This window comes from Trichogramma pretiosum, unplaced genomic scaffold (genome assembly GCF_000599845.2).
Source record: "Trichogramma pretiosum strain Unisexual culture from Peru unplaced genomic scaffold, Tpre_2.0 scaffold4, whole genome shotgun sequence".
NCBI lineage: Eukaryota > Metazoa > Arthropoda > Insecta > Hymenoptera > Trichogrammatidae > Trichogramma > Trichogramma pretiosum.
This window is the reverse complement of record NW_019641688.1, coordinates 386,358-407,381: the sequence shown is the minus strand read 5'-3', so window position 1 is coordinate 407,381 and position 21,024 is coordinate 386,358. Positions and strand designations below refer to the sequence as shown.

The 21,024-nt window shown below is 44.6% G+C and overlaps 2 protein-coding genes across 3 annotated transcripts in view; one reads left to right on the top strand and one right to left on the bottom strand.

Annotated features, from left to right (window-relative positions):
• Positions 1-5,783: 5,783 nt before the first annotated feature.
• Positions 5,784-21,024, bottom strand: part of LOC106656209 (von Hippel-Lindau tumor suppressor homolog) — a 46,885-nt gene continuing 31,644 nt past the window's right edge. Inside the window, exons 1-3 of one of the 2 annotated variants that reach the window (XM_014376968.2) lie at positions 15,761-15,889; positions 6,724-7,176; positions 5,784-6,625 (exon numbers count right to left, since the gene is read on the bottom strand). In XM_014376968.2, coding sequence (XP_014232454.1) covers positions 6,271-6,625; positions 6,724-7,034 — 666 coding nt within the window. In that variant the 5' untranslated portion in view covers positions 7,035-7,176; positions 15,761-15,889 and the 3' untranslated portion in view covers positions 5,784-6,270. Of the gene's footprint in view, positions 6,626-6,723; positions 7,177-15,760; positions 15,890-21,024 lie in introns of those variants that run through there. The other variant, XM_023461663.1, reaches the window with a different exon arrangement.
• LOC106655990 (kallikrein-11-like) lies at positions 17,268-18,378 on the top strand. The gene is made up of 3 exons (XM_014376599.1): positions 17,268-17,312; positions 17,891-17,998; positions 18,079-18,378. Exons 1-3 carry the CDS (start codon positions 17,268-17,270, stop codon positions 18,376-18,378), a joined length of 453 nt encoding a protein of 150 aa, XP_014232085.1.

The following is a 21,024-nucleotide window of genomic DNA, read 5'->3' as shown; positions in this document are numbered from 1 at the left end:
AAGTCCAGTTCTCTGTACTCTTTGCTAGTTTTACTATTGTACAGCTTAAAGGAGGCTCTTTTGATACAAGTTTTGCATGCTACAAATAGACAATGTTATAAGCATGTACCAAACGGCTAGTCATTTAACATTAAAATTGACAGATTTCTAAAACATTTGAAAAATATTAACGTAATTTTTTCATTTAGGGTTATTCGAATTTCGGTGCAATCCCCAAATTCTTAGTGACAAGAAATATTTTGAAAGTACTCATTAGAATTGTTTGAACAATTTTAGATACTTTTTCGTTTTAATAACTGAATTTGTGCATTCATAATTTAACATTCACTAAAAGTATGCCATGCAAATATCGTTTTTTTGTACCACCAGTGGATTTTTTTTCGGTATTCGATTTTCAAGCCAAAAAGAGAGTCATAAAAAAATTTCGAAAAATATGAAGTTTTACGGATTTTCATAAAATTGCTCGTATACGCAATGCATAATATAGTGTCGTACGCTTACGTTGCTTGATAATTAAGAGTGTACTCGACATGAATTGACCGAACTAAACATTGCGCAAAACCCACGTGTGCAGTGAGCGAATCGAGTATTTGTTTTTTCGAAGAAAGCGTGAAACACGATGAAAAGTAAATAAATGAAAAAATTTTGAATGGAAGTGTTTGCGACAATTGTTTAAAAATCATTATCAATTACGACGATGTCGCACTTATACATCGAACTAAAAGATAATCCTGACTTTTGAAAGTACTACATTAACGGATGAAAAAAGGATGGTTACATAGAATGCTCGACGCTAGACAAACAATGTGAACAAGCAATTATATTAAATATCCTCCGAGTAAGCGTTTTCCAACGTGTGCAGCATAGGGATAATTCACGGCGTGTAACTACAAGCGCCGAGTGATCCGTAATATGCGCCCGCACGCACTGACCAATAATATATCCGCGCGGCAACTTTTTGAATATATATTTGCTTCAATAGCAAATGCTAACTTTTGCTAAAGCAGCAGCAGCAGCAGCCCCGGCTGGGATATACTTTATACGAATGCGTGTGCTGATGCCCATTCACGTGTGCGTCATGCGTATATGTGTACATAGGAGAGTTTACGGTCGAGAAAGTTAGAAGTATAGTTTGCCAACTACAATAGCCCGCGCCGACACATGCATGTACAAACACTTACGCGTACATACGTATCGTATAATAATGTACGTCTATTTCTGAAGTCGCGAGTACGTACGTTTGCATCCCTCTACCCCATACCCCTATGTTTCATCTCTAAAAGTACGTACGTGATGCGCCGTATATTCACTCGTTCGCTCGTTGGGATCGCGTCTGGTGCATACTTTTAAACGCATTTCGAAATTTTTCCACCGAAAAATGAACGAACTTGCGGCGTGTAGACTGGCGAGCCGTGCACGCACGCACTTCTCGGATTATCAAATACTCTGCACAAGTTGGATTTGAAGGCCCTGGTATATTCTATAACTATAGCTGCCGCATTATCGAGCCGGAGATGGACTCGAGGCTTAAAATCCCGCGTAAATCTCAGCGGCTTATGTGTGTATACGCGGGCAACGAGCGAGCTCTCCCTCGAGTCGAGTCGGACCGATAAAACTTTTGCAATTATCACCTAGTCGACAAAAACGTAGTATTATTACTACTGCTGCCGCTGCTACTGCTCGGGGTTACAGGACCGCAAAGCTGCCCGACGAAAAATTGCCTCCTGCATATTTTCTTAAATATTTTTCAACGCGTAGCATACGCAGCCGTAGGCGCAAGTTTTGTTCAACAACTTTTTTCAAGTAGTTGCATGTAGCCTCTCTCTCTCTCTTCAACCGCGAGATAGAGAAAGAGAGAAAAGTATATATTACGAAAGCGGCTATTTTCGAGCTCGGTTAGCTTCACTTCTTTTTTTTTTCTTTCTCGCAGCGTAGTAGTATCCCAACCGAATCTCATTCAATTATCGCGCGCGCACACTGGCACAAAAGAAGTCCAGAAAGTTTTCCCGCACGATCCAAACACGCACGCGCGCACTAGCCCGGCTAGTCGTTTTAACAAGGGAGCCATTAATTTACCGGATGAACTTTTCGTCGCAAAACAGGTCTTCGCGTGTCTCTCGGACGCGCGTCTCACTTAAGGCGCTTCGCGGCCAAGAAATTTCTCGCTGCAGTTTCTAATTAAAAAAAAAAAAAGAAAAAGGGAAGAGAGTCAAATTTCGCGAAAATTTTATATTACACGATATAGAATTCCACGCGCGCAACTTCACCGGTTACGCAAGCTAGGGCACGACGCTATAGAACGTCGGTACGAAAAAAATTGATCGCTTTTCACGCGGAGAAAAGAGAAAAGTTTTCTTCATTTTTGCTCACCGCTCGAAATTTATTAAAGAACTCTCTGAAAATGTTTTATAAAAAATTCCATTTAAGAGAGAGGGTTTGAATCGAAGATTTTTCCAACGATTGCGATCTTGGAAATTGCAGCGAACACCCGCAATGAAGAATAAAAGGAAAATAACAAAATCATCGTCGAAAAAAAGAGAAAGAAAAACCATAACAACGCGTAAGAGTTTTACGAGTTGAACATTTTCGCGCTTTTGTCCTTTACCCGAGCTTGCGAGCGATAAAAGCTCGACTGTACTCGGTCGAAGGCGTGAAAAATTCTGTGCACTGCAGCGAAAAGCAGAGGCGCGCACACGCCTTATCTCGCGCAACCGGTGCAACACGTAACGACCATTATTAATTCTCAATGTTTCGCTCTTACACTACACGGCGCGCGCCTCGAACGACGATATCTCTTTCTCTCGTGGCCCCCGGAGCTTCGTAAATACATTTTGGCGGGCGGGGGTGCCACGCGCGTATCTTTTCCACGAAGCGAAAGAGCGATTGTTTTATTTTCTCTCGATTTAATAATGCGCAGAGGCGCGCGTCGGGTGGAAGGAAGGCACCGTGCGCGGCAGTACATTATATCTGCGGGCTTCTCCCTCTCTCTCTCTCTCTCTCACTCTTGTTACAGCCACTTGATAACTTCCTAATTCTACTTAAGGTATCAAGGCAAGATTTACAAGGACTATACGCACGTACCAGGCGACGCTATAGTAGCGGCGGCAGCAGCAGCAGCAGCAGCTTCAGCCGCAACGACGTTTCTCGAGGTAAGAGAAAACTTTTTGACGATGTTCCCTTGTAAGCGAAACTTGCGCGCGCGTGTATAGCCGCGTGTCTTTTGGCTGACATAGCAGCTATATAGCCTTGCTTCTCTCTCTCTATATGTGAGCTCGCCGCCGCAACTGCACCAAGCTAGAAATGACTGAGAGAGAGAGAGAGAAAAGTAGATGTCGAGATTAGTTCTCGCGCACTGAAGCGACGATGGTAGTAGGAGAAGAAGAAGCTCCACGAGGTATATATTAAGAGCGTCTCTCTCTCTCTCTCTCTCTCTCTCTCTCACTTGCTCGCAACTTTTTGCTCGTCGTCGACGACGCGAGCGCAGAGACTTTTTTGGTAATTAGTCCTTGATGAGCTTTGCACGCGCGCGCGCCGACCTGCGCAATCGGGTTTCTTTAATACGCCGGATCGCGACCGAGGATAGCTAAATTTTTCTTTCTTCATACTTTCACAACGCGCGATACAGTAGAAAATTTTCTGCTCACGATCAAATGTGAAATTACGGTCTTCTCGGGCAAGCTTGTGCACATGCATGTGTGTGCGAAGCCACCTTTCGTCGAGTATCCAATATAGACAAAGGGGATAGCATCTCTTTGGTTCGATGAAAAAGTTATTATAACGCTAGGTGATAGAATCAACGATTGTTCATAAATCGGTGCGAGATAGCTTTGTGGTCGTAAAAAAAGCATACAAAAGTATCATAATTCAGAATGAAATATTTGACAAGTACGTTATACGACGATCCTGTGTATAAGCTATTATATGCAGCGCGAGGACGCGTACAATACGATCGAGTCAGTGGCGCGTTCCCTACCACTACTACACTACGTATACCATCACCGTTGCTGCTGCCGCTGTCTCTCGCGCGATGGATGCAGAATGGAAAATGTCGTCGATATCGCGCGCGTGCTGCGTATTATATCGGCGATTCACTCGGTTAGCGTGTTTCGAGCCGCGCGCGCTCGGCAGCACAGTGCATGTTTCGACGACCAGTAACAGCAGCAGCGATAAATGGCACCCTGGGCCCGCACGAAGCGGCGCGCGAGAGATAATAATTCAAAGATAGCGCAGCAGCGACCGGCTAGTTCTGCAGTATACGTCTCTCGCCTCTCGTGGAACTTTGCGCGCGTCGCGAATCTCTCGTCCATTGTGTGTGTGCGATGGTACTACTACACAATCGTGTATATAGTTATATGGCCGTGCTGCGTAGCTGTCGTGGGTGTGTCACACGCCTAGTCGTAGGCCTATACGCTAGTCGCCCTCGATGCATTCCCAATGATTTCGCGACACGCTGCCTATTATAATGGGAGCGCAGCTTGCAGCGTGAACAATGCGCGCGGAGGCCGAAAATTCACCCTCCAAATCGGCTTTGACGCGGCGTCGCGGGGGGATCACGAAGCTCGAGAGGACTTTTTCTTCCTTCCGCGCGGGCACAGCAAGACGCAAGACGTAAACAGGAAACTAGGAAAATCAACTTATAAGTATGCTCGGTGTATACGTAGGTAGTGCGCGCGACGTCGATCCGCGTGTGCCACGACGATGCACGATCGGCAACGAGGAAAGAAAAATAAAAAGAGAGAGAGAAAAAGCACTCGAGAACACGAACTAGAAAGAGAGAGAGAGAGAGAGAGAGAGAGAGAGAGAGAGAGAGAGAGAGAGAGAGAGAGAAGTGAAATTCGCCCTACATGTGCAGAAGCCGAAGTGCACGGAAAAGCTTTCGAAGCTGCTGCGGGTGGTCGACTCGCGCATGCACACTTCGACAGTCCCGTATACGCCAAGTCGCGAAATCGAGGCCGCGTATTTTCCTGCGGTACGGGTATTCCTCTATATACACAAACACATACACGTATACGAACACACGCAGCAATCTCGAGAGTCTAGAAAACTCGATAAGGGAGAGAGAGATCGCGTCGCGCGTCCGCGTGTACTGTGTTGCAGTATGTATATAGCAAGAGTGCCGCTCATGCCATTGCTGCTGCTGCTGCCGTTGCTGCACGCCGCCAAAGTTGGCACCGCTAAAAGAAAGAGGGAAGCTTTGGGCAGTCAAAGCACGCGAGCGACTTTTGTTTTGTACACTTTAGCCGAGAGTTGCCTTTCTTTTTTTCCACTGTGTGTAGTACTGTGTGTGTGTGTGTGTGAGAGAGAGAGACTCGAAGCTGCCGCCGTCCTAGTACTGCTGCTGCGGCTACAGTGGAGAGAGGGTGGCAAACTTGTTGTCAAGGGGATACAGCAAGAGTTTCTTTTATTTTTTTTCCTCGCTGTCCCTTTCCTCTCGCTCTCTCGTTTCTCCTCCTCCTCCGACCCTAGGATTGTCGGAAGGTTATCCACTTTGTTGCCCTGTGTGCCGATCCCTAAACTTTCTTTGTGTTTCCTTTCTCTCTCTCTCTCTCTCTCTCTCTCTCTTTTTTTTTACCTTTTTCACCCTTTTTTCAACTACGAGGATGGCCAGCTACTTAAACGCCACTTGTACAAGCGACTAGCTTGTTATTGCGACTTAATTCTTGATGTAATTATCATACCAGGGTAAAAGTTTTTTTCTCCCCCTAGCCACGAGGATCGTTCTTGCAAATTTTTTTGCTTCATTTGAGACTGGTACACAAAATAAAAGACCAAGGAAATATTTATTTTTTTAAATAATTTAATTATTACTGGCAAATAATTAATACATACAAATGGGTAAATTAATATCCAACAACATGTTTGCGTCAATATGTATAGTAATGCCCTTAAAAAATAACTTACATCGTACTGCGAGCACATCAAACGAACATGTTAATAATTCAGTTATTTACAAAAATAAACGTGGTTTTATCAAAATCTCCGAGTTAGCTCGTTATAGTTGATTTCATTTTGGCAAATAGAAAAATCAAATGGGTTAATACGTTAAACTTATTGTATAGCACAAAGGTTTACGTAGAGCTAAATTCCGCGCCTTCTAGCAATTGTAAAGATTTCTAAAAGGTCGGAAAGTTATAATAAATTACGTATATAAATCTGTAATCAACGGCTTTGTCAGAAATCCATCGTTGTATCAAAACATTAAAAAATTGTTCTATACATATAATATCGCGTAACAATTGCATTCCCCACCCTGCCCCGTTCATTCGTGGATCATTGGCGATCGCCGCCGTTGCCGTTTCCGCTGTTGCTACTCCCGCTGCTACTGCTAACCTGTCTGCTCGGAGCCCGTCTGATGGAGTCTCGAGGCCCCAAGATGGGCTTACGCGGCGCCTGATTGTACAGCTCCTCCTGCAGTATCCTCGGCAGATCAAGCGAGTAGGCGTGCTCGTCGCGCTCGAGCTGCAGCTTGATCGTCCTCAGGGCCCAGCCGCGCAGCGACAGCAACGGCATGGTGATGGGGACGACGGTGCGATTGATTCGGTTCGGCAGCTCCGAGTGATCCCTGCCCTGGTACCTGACCCACCAGGCCTCCGGGTAGTATATCCGCTGGCCGGCGCCTAGTAATCTGAGAGAGATTTGGACGATTCGTTGGTTTATTATTGTTGCGATTTTACACGCGGAAGAAAAAAAATGAAAAAAAAAATGGATCTAGTTGGTACCGACCTGTCTTGGGTTTGCTCGTTGACGAATATCCAGGGGTGCGTGACGAAGGTGTTGATGTCGATGTGATCGCGACTGGGAAGAGTTCGGTAGCGCACGAGCTCTCCTTGATAATCAATCCAGTAAATGGAGACCGAAAAACTGCTACGATTTACGAACCGCACGAACGAGCTGTGGTGATTGTGAATCGAGCGCAGGGCCGGCAGGGGGCGGCCTGTACCCCTGTTGTTCCGCTCACCTTCCTGTGGCGGCGGCGGCTGCGGCCCCAGCTGCCGCTGCTGCTGCTCCTGGTTCGGATCATTTGGATTATGCATAGTCTTTCCCTCTTAATTGCTCACTTTATTTATGCACTCCACTCCCGGGACCTCGACTCGTTTTTTTTTATACGCTGCTTACTTGAGGAGGCCCTCGTTTCTCGATTCTCTATCTATACTGTGTCTCGCACGCACGAACGGACTAAAAAATAAAAGTACTCATAAACAGAATTGCTCGTGATGTGCTGCTTGAGGAAGAAAATTTTTCATTAAGAGTTGTGATGATGGTGCATGACGAGATGAAGACGATTAATATAAAGTCTCGAGAAGCTCATTCATAATGAGTTAATCGGATTCGTATTTTTCATTTACACTGATTAAATTACTAATTATCTTGTACTTGCGAGAACGTGAAAATTGCGTCAGCGAAAATGAGTGTATACATTTGAAGAGGAACTCTTCACTTTCTTCTCGAGTTTTGCAAGGGGGAGGGGGGCACAGCTCTTACGAGTAAATATTATATGATCAGGAGCATTAATAATAATCTACGACTACACAGGTAAAACTGTCAGGAAGCTCGGACGATGGCGCACGCATGTAACTGTCCAGGCGCGCACTCTGATCCTTACGCAATACTTTAACGCGCGCTCGAACAGAGGATCATAAATCGCACCATCGCGATCCTTTTACTCGCGTGTAGCAGTTATACATATACGTATAACGTATACGCGATAAGTTTTAATTTGATTTTCCATTATCGTTTCGTCGATGTCACCTATCAGCTTAATGAGAACTTACAGAGTATTAATGGAAATAGGGCAAAAAAAAAAGAAGAGAGAGGAGGGCGGGATGAGAAATACGCGAACCGAAGGAAATTTCAATATCTCAGAGTCAATAAGTAGCTGGGATGCCACTTAAAAATTTAAGTCAACCTTTCGCCGGGTATATACTATGGTCGCGTAGTATCTATCAGGCGGAGTAGTAGTACAAGCGATGCGATCGGTAGGAGTACGGCAGAAGGCTTTTAAGCATAATTCCATCATCCACGCTGCAAGGATATAGAGAAGGAAAGAGCGAGAGATAGAGAGAGAATGAGTGAAAGACGCTCGTCGCGATTCGAGGCAGCAATTACCGATAGGTTGTTTTTCCCGTTCTCTTGGGGGGGAGCGCCCGGAGAGGAGTAGTCGTATAATACAGCTACGTGAGTAGCGTCTTGTCTGCGTTTCTGTATATTTTATATATAATAGCTGTCGAGGTTGAACGTATCTATATGTATATTATTCGTGATAGCGCTACGTACGGAAGGTTAAATCCCTCCAGGCACCCGGAGAAACGCACTCGGGGCAACGGCATCGGCGACAGTAGCGGCGCGATCTCGCTTTCGAGCTTCATTTACAAATCCGAGCGTTAATTACTTAATTTGATTAACGTCTATTCGTCTCGTAGATTCTCAAAAGTCAGCGAGCAGCACCTTATGGCACGCGGCGGAGAATCGCAAAGCGAGGCTATATAGCCCTCCGTACCTTAGCCGCCACCGTCGTCGTCAGCAGCCAGTAGTAGTAGTAGCAGCAGCAGTAGCTTTCTATATCGGACTTGGCAGCAGCAGCAGCAGAAGTACGCCGTATTCCCTTCAATAATTAACGTCTCAGCTTTCTGTTTCTCTCTCTCTCTTTCTCTCACACTTTGTCTCTCTGTTCCGAGCCCGCCTCCCCCTGTGAGTCGTCGCGCGCGCCGTATTCGAACCGTCGGAGCGATTAAATTGCATTCGGGCGCTGGTCACTTTAATTTGCGCACGGGTTATTCCGCTGTACCAATTCTATCCTTTTCTCCCCCTGCTCGCGCTGACACACACCCACACATACCCGTTTACTCACAGAGAGAGAGCGAGCGAGACTGTGTGGCAGCTGCTAAAGGGGGTTATAAAGGCTTGGGTAAGGACTCTCAGGAATGTGCGGAGCACGCAGGAGAGAAAGAGAGATTGAGCTTAGGCCAAGAGTATGGAAGCGAGGGTATAAGAGAAAAGCAGATGGCTTGTGTGTGTCTGTGCGTGAGTGTGCATGAGAATCTATACGTACATCCCCGATGGCCGGAGGTGGGACGATTGGCTACTATACTTGCACAGGAATGAAGAGAATCGAGAACGGAGGCGAGAGAAAACAAGAAAACTAGAGAAATGAGGGACGAATAGAGGCGGTTAACCCCTTTTATTCACCCACCCGCCTTTTCCTCTCCCGCAGTCTGCGTGATCGTAGAGCCCTGTACACACTCCACCAAAGCCAATTACTCCGCAAGCCAATACCAGAAATTTTTTTACTTCTTTCCACGTAGATATCCCTCTTTTCCATGGTTTTCTCTTCCATTTGATCGCATAGCCGTTTTATATATGGGCAAAGACATGTCAAGCGTGAGGGGTCAAAAATGAAACTAAAACTAAGTATATACTTTCAAAGAGTTCATTAAAAAATGAAAATCCTGAAATTTTCACCCACATAGATCCATCTGAAATTTTTAGGATTTTCACTTTTCAATGTAATCTTCAAAAGTACATAATTTAAGGGGGGGAAAAATTGTTTTGATCATCATGCTAACTATGGCTTAGCCCATATACATGCGATTCATATTTTTTCCCCTTTTAGTGTTTTATTATCCTGCGCACGAACTCGCGGTGATGGTCGTCGTCGTCGCATGCACACACAATGCAACAATGTGCTGCAGCCTGCCCGCCCGCATGCAACTGCTCGTGCTGTGTGAGACTGCGTCAGCACTTGGACAGTTGAGACAATTGGCCGTAGTTTTGTTTTCTATGTTCTCCATACTAGTCCCACTCTGTGCCTCTGCTCCTTCTGTGTCCGCATACAATTAAGTTTTCCCATCAACTAACGCAGCCTTCAAGAACATCGGCTCGAAGTTCGAGAGAGAGAGAAAGCTGTGTGTGTATTATGTATATAGCTGCTTGCAGACGCGCAACCCGAACTATTGAATCGTTTAAGGCGAGAACAGTTCTGAAATTCTGAAACGCTTGTAGAGGGTCGACTCTCGTGCATAGTATATAGTCGAGCTATATGCGAAGGCCATTGTACACAGCTAACAGCGGTGGAGGCGGCGGCGGTGGCGACGACGAGGATGGCATTTATCGAAATGCGCGCTCCTGCGCATATAATATATATAGCTCAAAAGTGTTTTCGGGAAAACTTGAAACGATTCTTCGTTCTCCGTCGTTGCTGCTGCATGCATAGAGGCAGCTGCATCTACCACTCTCTATATATACGTTTTCCGATTCGAAAAGAGAACACACATACAGAGAGCGTGTGGTGCCTTTTGCAGAGGAAAATAAGAGAGAATGAAAGAGAAAATAGGAAGCGAGCGAAATAACCATCAGAGTTATGATGTGGCAAATAGCTCGAATATTCGTTCCCTTTTTTTGTTCAAATGAGACGAAAGGAAATGCTCGGGGTTGGAGTTACACGGAAAGGAGGGAAAAAAATAATAGAGGAAGCATATACTGCACAGAGATATCTGCGGGGTAACACACATACACACGCACAAGCATACACCGAAAAAACGCGCGAGAAAGAGGCGAAAAATGCGAAATTTTTCCATCCGTCAGAGATTTCGAAAGAGGTCTCGAAAGAGGTGCTTGCGCCACTGCTACGGAGAATAGGTTAAAAGTTCAGAAAAGAGAAAAGAGAGACGTTGTGAAAAAATAATAGGAAAGAAGTGAAAAACCACGTGACAAAGCGTAATGGTGGGCTTAAATCGACTGCCATAAAACGGTGTGTGTGCAGGATGAAAAAGAGCACGGAGACGAACGTCGAGTCACAGCAGCGGTGGCACTAGTACGCACACACACACACTCCCACATGCACGTTTACGGACTCGTGCATGCACATAGCAAGCTCCAAAGCTTATATTATGTATGAGAGAATGTTGCAAGTGAAAAGTCACATTCGCGTATAACCGACACTAGCACACACACACACACACACACACTAACGTATACGCATGTACTCTATACGCGCTCCTGTGTACACCAAATGAAAATATGATGAAAACCAACTACTCGAAAATTCGACTTTTGAAAAGTTGCCATGAAATTGTTAATCTCTTCATGTAAATTGAATTTAACGCAATTGCAGCGGTAGCGGTGGTTAGGCGAGAAAAGAAAAAAATGTTTTTTTTTTCGTTAAGCGCAGCACGCGAGAATAGCCAACAGAAACACGTATATAAATAAAAAAAGGACGTTTGCGCGCGTCGACGTAGTACAACACGACAACGACGACGAGTAGGTATATCAAGAAGTCAGGCAAGTGGAAATTACGGACTCAAGTTGTTTCATCCGAAAGGACGACGACGACGGCGACGACGACGACGAGGACGATTCACGATTGATCGACGATAGCAATGGAGAATAGCAACGAACGGCATTTTATCCTATACATGCACAACGAGCGAAAATACCTTTTGTCGAAGCTACTACGAAATTCAAGACGCTTCACGGAGCTAGACAGCCGATCGACTTTTCTCTCGCCATCTCTCTCTCTCTCTCTCCTTTTATTCTACAGTTTGGTTTTTTCTTTTACTTGTTCCTTTTTTCTCATTTACTATAAAGATATTTTCTCTGCCGTCTCATTGTGATGAAAAAAGTATAAGAACCCATCGATCAAGTCTAATTACAAACAAAGAGAGTTGTGTCATATTTGTGAAAATGCTGCAAAACTCCAACCTCTCATTGAAGATTTTTTGAAATCGATGAAATTTAACTTCTGGTGATTTGGTTTTCATTTGTGGATTTGAAAGTGACACCTTACGGTAGAATTTCTACTGAACTCGCTGTGCAGAGTATTTACAACGAGCGAAGTTTCAGATAGGTTTTACGACTCCCTCACTTGTAAACATCATTTCATCATTAAAGATGCTTATACAGCTCGAACTGTATATTTCTTTAATAAGATAATTGATCAATCAAAAACGAATTTAAAATTTAAAATTATCGATTCATTGAACAAATTGTGCATTTTTTTTCAATTATATTTGTTTAGGTGGTAACATTTTAATTTTCTTTTTTAACATTTTAATCTTCCTCAAGTCGCTCACAGGAGTTTTTTTTTAAATAAATGAATCCATCATTGAATAATGAAAGAAGCCGGTATTATATACATCGGCGAAAGAGCGAAGCGACAGCCAATAAAATATATATCGAGCCGAAAAAAGTGAAGTGTAAGCTGGTTTGTTTGAAGCTCGGTAGGGAAAAAAGCTTCTCGCTTTTTACTTCGCTGCTTCAACCAAGCATAAGCATCAACCGTGATGGTGGTGTGGCATCGGCGGCGATATAGCAGCAGCAGCAGGTCGATTTTTATTCAGGCAGGACGCGCGCCAGTCTCGGGTGCTCGCTGCACTTTCTACTTTTCAATTTCACTCTCTCGTATATATAGGAGCTTTCGTGGAAAAGCACTCGCGAGTAGCGAGCGAGAAAGAGAGAGAGAGAGAGAGAGACCCTTAAAAATTCAGGGCGTCGGCTCTTAGAGCTCCCCTCCACGCTCGCTACTCGCGGGCGCGCTCGTATAAGTCCGAGGAAGCAGCAGTGCGTGCAGCAGCGAGAGTGGGAAGGGATAGCTTCCAGCCATGAGCTAGTGCAGTAGCACCAACAGCATATCGTACCATTTTTTTTTCACTCTTGGCTCTCTTTTCTTTTTACTCTCTCTCTCTCTCTCTCTCTCTCTCTCGTGTGCGCTTTGGGTCGGCTGAGGAGAGAGAAAGAGAGACAGGCGGAGAAACCTGTTAGCTATACATACGCCAGAGTCGGAGGAGAGAGAAAGTAAAGAGGAAAAATTATACCACCCTTAGATTTTTCTAGCTGCTTCGCACATACTCGTTGCAGACTTAATACAACACACGTGCAGTATACAATCGCGTTTTGAAAACAAAAAAATGCAGCACGCTACTTTTGTAGCAACGAGCCGCGCGTAATATCTTCGCAACGACAGTAAAAGATGACAATCGACAAGGCCTTTTCGTGTATTGCAGATTTATCAGGATTTAATACAAAAACAATATACAAGAGAGATAAAGATATTGTCGCGTCTGACAGACGTTCGGGCGGAAATTGCAAGCTCGCTGCAACTCGAGGGAGCATCGAAGATTTTTTTTATCTTTCTTCGTTCTCCGATCGTTCCTTGTGCTCTAGTCGGCGAAGCGACAGCTGCGCGGCTGCTGGATTTTACTGCAACAGCTACTAACATTAGCGGCGACGACCTCGTCATCGCACTCGTCGCTGCCGTCATCGTCGCAATCGTCGTCGTCGTCGAATTTCACCATGGCAGAAACGTCGCGACAAGCGGCCACACCGCCGCTCGCGGAACAAGCAGATAGCAATCGGCCGAGCGCTTGCAGCGCCGACTTCAAAGCCACCCTGTCGAGTTGACGGTCGCAGCAGTCGTTGTTTTCAACGCCGCTGCTCACTACCTCTGGACATGCCTATACACGAGTGCGTACATATAGAACACATTGAGTTTCAAAGGAAACAAAACGGCCTTCGCTTTGTATATTATGTGTGCCTGTGCAGTGTTGCCGACGATTCTCTCTCTCTCTCTCTCTACCTCTCTCTCACTCTGTTTCTCTCCCGCTGACTCGTTCGTCGTGGTCTTTGTCGCTACTTGCGCAGTTTATGCCTTGGTCTACCGCATTGTGTAAATTTTCCCCCAGCTAATTATATGCCTCGGAGTAAAGAGGACCTACTGCTTATTTTAGCTAGTCCGACGAATATTATTTCGAGGGTAATTTCGCTACTAGTTCCTCGAGGACCCTAAGAGCAACGCGGACTATTGTGAAATAATTAACTGAGGAACGATCGAAAGAAAAAGAGAAATCGCCAAGCTCTTTCAGAGTCAATGGGAATGGGTTGGAAAAAACATGAGCTGCAGCAGCATCAGCAGCCGGACCGGTTAAAGCGGAAAAGAGCTTCGGGAAGGGAGAAAGAGAAAAATAAGCAAAAGAAAAGCTGACTTTGTGAATCTTTGTTTTCTCATAGGTTCAAAGTATGCGCGCGGCCCGGATGAAGTAGCAAAGCAGCGGCAAAGACCTCGAACTTCCTGCGCAAGCCTTTCGCAGGATGAAGCTCGCCGCGCGGCGCAGCACTGCAGGGACCGATCCGATTTGGGAGGAAAATTAACTCTCTCGCCAATTCTCTTTAGCGCAGCGCGGATCTTGACTTTGTTGCTCCCTTTTTCGGTTCTCGGTTGTATACACATGCACACACACACCGACCCGTGTACTTTTATCTATATACATTCGCACGAGGGTGTGTAAAGCTGTACTTGAAATAGAGAGAGAAAGAGAACGAAGTTTAAGCTTTATTGTACGTGTATTACGTTTTCGGTTTAACTTTGCACCGGAGGAAAGCTTTAAATCTCAAAAGTTCGCCTGCTGCTTCCTCGTTCAACTTTTACCCAAGAAGACATTCTTGATTAAACGCGTTAAAATGTGTTTGTAGACGTTCGCGCATCGAAACGACAACATATTTTACTATCGATATTAGTTGGCGCGTGCGCTACAAGCGCGTGTGAGAAGTATCTGCCCCTGCTGCGCTATACGCTACGTTCAAAATCGTTTTTTATCGTATTTCTAGCAGGCTTGATCAACCGGTGGGAGCTGCGAGCAAGAAAAACACCATAGAAACAAAAAAGGAAGATGATATACTGTCGCGCTGCACTTGGAAGCGAAGAAAAACAGTGAAAGAGCAAGTTAGAATGACCAGAAGCAGCGAGTCCTGCGTGAACCAGGGTACCACGGCGCTGCTGCTGTTACAGCGCGACTATATAACAAAGCTCAAAGACTTTTTCATTTATCACTTTAAAGAAGTTTTCAATCGTCAATCGTAAAACTCGAGACTACTCAGTTCTAAGTTGATCTTTTACTGATCTCTTTCTCTCAACTGCGTGGGCGCGCGTATCTTTCTTCGTTTTCTTTCCTCGACGACTCTGGTCTCGGGAGAGGGAAAAAACTTTGAACATTAAAATTTCATTGCAGAATGTAAGATAGAGAGGGATCGAAAGAGAAAAAGCAAAAAAGAGAGAGAGAGATAGAGAAATAGAGTTGAAGTACTTTTGTGTTATTAAACTAAAAGTACACAATGGCTAAGTCATGAATTATCGTTTGGCCTGGAGCGATAAAAAGCAAGTAGATAAATAGTACGATCGAGTTGAGTGTATGACATTGCCAACTCATATCATAAATATGTAATGGGGGAGTAAAAGTAAAAAAGAGAAAAAAAGACCAATCACGTACGTTGTTAAAAAATCCTTATACTTAATATAGATGTATGGTAAAATTAGACATTAAACTTAAAATGACCGATACTCAATTTTATTCAAAATACTTTTCCATGAAAATTTTGTTGAAAATTAATGTATAAGTACTGATATTTTTTCGTACATTTTACAGAAAATTCAACAGAGTTTAATCATCACATATTATTTCTAATGCAAAAATAAACTAAAAGAATTTTATTCTGTACTCTGCACTCTGTCGAAATATTTCTGTATTTTGTATTAAATTTATCCATTTTTATTGATTAATCTTTCAATAGATAGTTATATATTTTTTAATTTGCCGAAAATTCAACGATAATTATTACCGGTCTCTAACACTAGATGGCGAGTACCTTTATCTATAAATCTGCAAGTGGCTAAGTAAAGATAGTTGTATAAGTCAAAGCACGGTTTTAAAAAAGACGTGTTCGATAACCAATTAAAGTTTTTTCGCAAATATAATACGCAATAATAACTAACGTCAAAAAGCTGTTTGAGCTTCTGGCTGCGTTCGTCCGAGCGTTCGGCAATTTTAGCGACGGCTAAAGCTTCCTTCTCCCAATCCGCGGACTTGACTTTTGCGTCGGTCTTTAGCATACCCTCCAAAAATTCAACTGCCTTCTTGGTCTCGGCCACCTGGTCGGATATATTATACAATGTAATTTAAAGTACACACATGCGCTCCGATAAGTGGCTTGATTTTTTTTTATGGAGCACTGTTTTTTATTGCTATTATTATTAGGATGAGTACGGCACAGAGAGTTTTACACTCGAACGATGAAAAGTAAACACTTTGGCGATGAAAACAAAAATTATAGGCAGCTATGTGGGGACGACCGCAAGCTCTCCTCTTCTTCTTTTTTTTTTTTTGTTAAAACGATCGAATAAAAATTGATTTTTTTACGCTACGCTGCAACCACCGCGACACAATACTGTGCGGCACAGCTTCTGTTCTACATGTATCGATATGGTACACTCTCCCGCGACTAAAAAATGACAGGCACCCGCATACGCGCGCGATCGCGATGAAATGGCTCGATAAAAACTGTTGACTGTCTTTTTTTTATGATAGCAGAGTTAAAAAAGAGAGAGAGAGAGAGGAAAGAGCCACACTGCAGAGATTCGAGCGTTAAATTTGAATCAACGCGCGCATTGCCTGCGAGCGCGTACACGCGACTACGTGATTAAACATGCCATTGTTATCGTTTTCTGCCGCCTATATACCGTGTGTGCTCGTACACCAGAGTAAAAAGTTGCAGAGGAGGAAGTTTTGATACCACCACCGCTGCGTGAGAAGGAGAGGAAATTCCGTCATCGAGCGCGTATACGTTGGTTGGGCTTTTTCGGGCGAGATTTTGCGCGTTATTATGAATGCGACGTGTTCGACTCTGTCGTTTCGGTTATTATTATAAACTGTATACCGAATGCGACGAGCTTCGAGACGAAGCGCGCGAAATTCAAGAAATATTCGTCGACCGTGCGCATAATACGCATAGTATACATGTGCGCAGGCCGACGTATGATCAGCGGTTCTTTCGTAATTGTTTTCGGCATTCCCGGCCCGCGACAGCAGCAGTTCGATTTATACGACGAAACATATAGTATGCGCCAACGATACATGAGGCGGAGATTCAGAGAGGAAAATCAGCTTTTTAAGAGGCAGATCAGTCTTGTATCGCGACTGCTCTCGAAATGATAGTACGGTTGGCTGTTGTGCTGCTGCTGCTGGTGCTGCTTCTTATCAGCGAGTATGCGCGTGAGTGTGCACTTGTCTCTTTTTTGTTACTTTTTTCTTTTCTTTCTCTTTTCCACGCGTCGTATGTGTATACAATAAACATTATTTGCGGTGTAGCGATGCATTCATCGGGCGTTGGTTTTTTACAGTGTGCGATCGTTTCGAAATTGCGATCAATTTTATGCGCGAGCTATAAATAAACACACACTGACGGTAGTATAACATGAATTTTTGTCTCATGCTGCAGATGGCATGGATGGAGGCATGTACGCCGACATCGAGACGGTACCCTATCAGGTAAGAGTTTACATTATGTGTGTACTTCTGTCTTTAACTTTGAGAAATTTGTTATACCAACTTTTTTCCCTCTCTCTTACTTTCATGCGTTCAACAGGCACAAATTGGAGCATACTTTCAAGCGTACATGTCGTTTTGCGGAGCAACTATAATTTCCCAATACTGGCTCGTCTCAGCGGCACACTGTTTCAGGTTGATAACAAAAAAAAAGAAGCAAATCGCTATCTTTAAAAAACATGCTATTACGCATATTACGCATAATATATGTGTAATACTTGAGAAAAATAAAACGAATCTAAAATAATTTGAGCATCAAAACAACGTGACCAAGTTTCAGATTCCGTGACGCAGTGTACGAAGTGCGAACCGGCTCGAATGACGTCGCCGATGGCGGGACGGTTTTCGATATAGACAAAATCATAATTCACGGTTCCTACACGGACGAATCGATTTACGATAGTGACATTGCATTGATAAAAGTGAGTATTAAAAATGGACATGTATGTTGCATTTTTTGTTACTAAGAGTAGATCGAAGCTTTAAACTTTACTTATATTTTTGTTTCAACATTTCCGTAGGTGAAACAACCGATTAAATTCAACAAGTATCAGCAGCCTATTCCTATTTCAAGTACAGCACCCAAAGCCAAAGATGTGATTACTGTATCGGGTTACGGCTACGCTCACGTGAGTTTTATAAAATTCATTAGCAGAAGCGAACGAAGAAAAGCGCAACAAAAGAAATGATAATATTCATGTTATCGCAGGAGGAGCCAAGTGGAGGTCGCCTGAAAATCGGCCACACCGAGTTAATAACGAGCGCCAAGTGCCGGCAGAATTACACCGTGACGGACAACATGCTGTGCTCGAGCATCGAACTCCTGGACCTGTGCTTCGGCGACTCCGGTGGGCCCGCCGTCTACCGTGGCGAGCTCGTCGGCGTGATATCGCAGGGCTGCGAGTACACGGCGCCCAACGTGTTCACCAAGGTCGCGAATTATCACGACTGGATACGCCGAGTGGCGGGGCTCGATCGCGAGAATGAAAAACATTACAACTCTGTGTAATTTTCTGCGCGTTAAAAATGTACGATCGATGTGAATGTGTGTATGTATGTCTCTATGTAAGAGATCGTGAAAATGTTGCAGTAGTGTGTAAAACAGATATCACGGGTGCAGCTAAATACTAGTACGCGGGGATTACGAAAGAGGGATATCGAAGAAGTTGAGCGAATATATAATCTAGCGTATGTGTATAAATGCTCGTTCGAAGCAGCATCGGCAGCAGTCGAAAGGATCGATTTCCCAATGTATGAGCCTCATTAAACGTGCGAGCGGCAGAGTTTAAGTACGGTTGCAGCAGCAGCAGCAGCAGCAGCGAGAAGAGAACAAAGCAAAGCTCGTGAATCCTCAGCTCGTATTCCAATGAATTTCCATTCCGATCACGGCTACTTCTCTCTCTTCCTCTCAATACGCGCGACTTGCACATACTGGTGCGCTTGTACTTACATCGTTATACGACCTATTCGCTGGTATGTTCACTTCGAGAGTGCATGTGTGCGTGTGCGTACGTACGCACACGCATTCACTCACGACCTCTTGACTCAAAAGTATACACATTAGCCCGAGGAAACTACTGCTCTCGCGAAGCCAACGAGGCTATATAAAACGAACTGCTTTTATATACGTGAAATACGTTCTTACTGGGTGCTTCACATAATATCACTGTCACGATGCATCTATTTTTACAGCGCTTTTTTAAATAAAAATAATCATCTAAAGCTCGTGTGTCATACTGCATTGTCTTTATCGTCCGCTGCGAACGAAAAACTCACTCGTTCCTCGGCCTGCTTCAACTCGTCCTCGGTAAAGAGCGGCGTCCGGTCGCTGCTGATACAGCCGCGTCTGCGCTCCATATCTTTGATTTCACGCTCGCGCGCTATCAATTCGTGGGCGCTCATCCCCATGACGATGGCCGCGGCCGAGCCGTAGCCGAAGCTGCTGTCGACGCTCGGCGACTTGACCGAAGTAGCTGCCGACAACAATTGCTGCTCGCTCGTGGTCAAGCACATCGTCCAATCCGGCTGACAGCACGCGTTGTTCAAGCCGTCTCTTAGCCCCTGCGTAATATTGCGTACGTATTATATGTTGCATGAGTTGCGTACGAGCGCAGCAGAATCATCGCGTCGTCGGTCTTTTCATTCTGTACCCGCGCCTATTCACACTCGCGTACGCGTATATATTATGTACGATCGAGCATTGTAATGCTGCTGCTGCGTGCTGTACTACGTGAATATTATGTACGAACCGAGGCAATGCTGCGAATATGGCAAATCGTCTGGTTGATGCAGCACAGGCAGCGCTTCGAGCAAGCTTTCGGCAGCTTCTTCTCGTTTACTTTCTTGCCGCTGCTGCTGCTTTTGCATTTTGTCGACTTCGCCGTTGAGGTTGCTGCCACCGGTTTCTCCTTTGACTGCTGCTGCTGCTCCTCCTCGTCAGCACCGCAATTACTTTTCATATTTCAATAAAATTTATAATAATAAAAAAAAAGCTTAAATGTCGTTATTCGCATGGTAATAAATGGGGTGTTTCCTTCGTTCCTCGCCTTTGAGCGGCGCAAGCCAACGACGACAATAATCCTTCCAAACAACCTAACCCTAATCTTTCAGTCAAGTCGACAGCCGAGAATTTGCTCGACCTGCCGTATTATTATGCATTTCGCGAGAAAGATTCTGTATGTGTGTATGTGTGTGTATAATGGCAAGGAGTGGAAGGAGGAGGAGGAGGAGGAAGAGGAGGAGGAGGAGGCGCGTAGCTGCGCGACTACAAAAGGAAAGCAGCAGAAGAAGAAGAAGGCATAGAAGAAGAAAAGCGGCATAAAACAGCCATGCGGAAAGCAGCTCTCTACTCGACTCCATCTCTCTCTCTCTCTTCACTATAATATGATGTTCCTTTTGTGCTCCCAAAGTATCTCATATAAGCGTGTGCGCGTCGTTGTCGTCCAGTTGTCCCGGCCCAGTCCCGTGTTTATACATATAGCTATACATAATACGCGTGTAGTGTACGCCAGCTTGACTCGTCAAAAGAGACTCGCTGAATTTCAGAGGCTCTCTCTACTCCTCCCCGTGCACAGCGCGAGTACTGTACTATATACGTGTATAACGGGGGAAGGATAAAAAGCACGACGACAACGACGGCGAAGAAGAAGAAGAAGCTTCAGCCGCTAGTCCTTGCCCGACTTAATCCGACTACGCATGTATACACTGTGTCGCGCAGACACGGCCCCAGCTATATATAACGTATTATATTGACAAAGCGAGCAAGAGAGGCAGTTATAAGGGAATATAACTTTATGCAATATGTATGTGCATTTTCTGCTATCGCTGCCGCTCATAATAGTGTATAGTAGTGGTAGTAGCACGACTACTACTACCGCCTATAGATGAGCCAAAGAAGAAGAGGAAGAAAGAGGAAAAGCAGCAGCAACATGGGAAGCAACGAGGGAGGAGAAAAACCTCTGTTCTGGTATTTACGGCTTTCACCCGAGCTTTCCACGCTTATTTCTCTAATCTAGCCAACGAGCTCTTTCTCTACTATCTCTCTCGCGGCCTTCGTGTGAAACTACATCACGTACACAAGCAGCCGACGAGGAGGCTTGTCGGCATGTTGTCGTCGTCGTCGACCCTCAAGGCTACTTTACAATCTTTCGAGATG

Excerpts from the sequence above, each read along its gene's own strand:
- LOC106655990 (XM_014376599.1), top strand. The coding sequence starts at position 17,268 with ATGGATGGAGGCATGTACGCCGACATCGAGACGGTACCCTATCAG. Across the intron at positions 17,313-17,890 it reads TCGAGACGGTACCCTATCAG|GTGAAACAACCGATTAAATT; the intron begins GTAAGAGTTTAC and ends ACATTTCCGTAG. Across the intron at positions 17,999-18,078 it reads CGGGTTACGGCTACGCTCAC|GAGGAGCCAAGTGGAGGTCG; the intron begins GTGAGTTTTATA and ends ATGTTATCGCAG.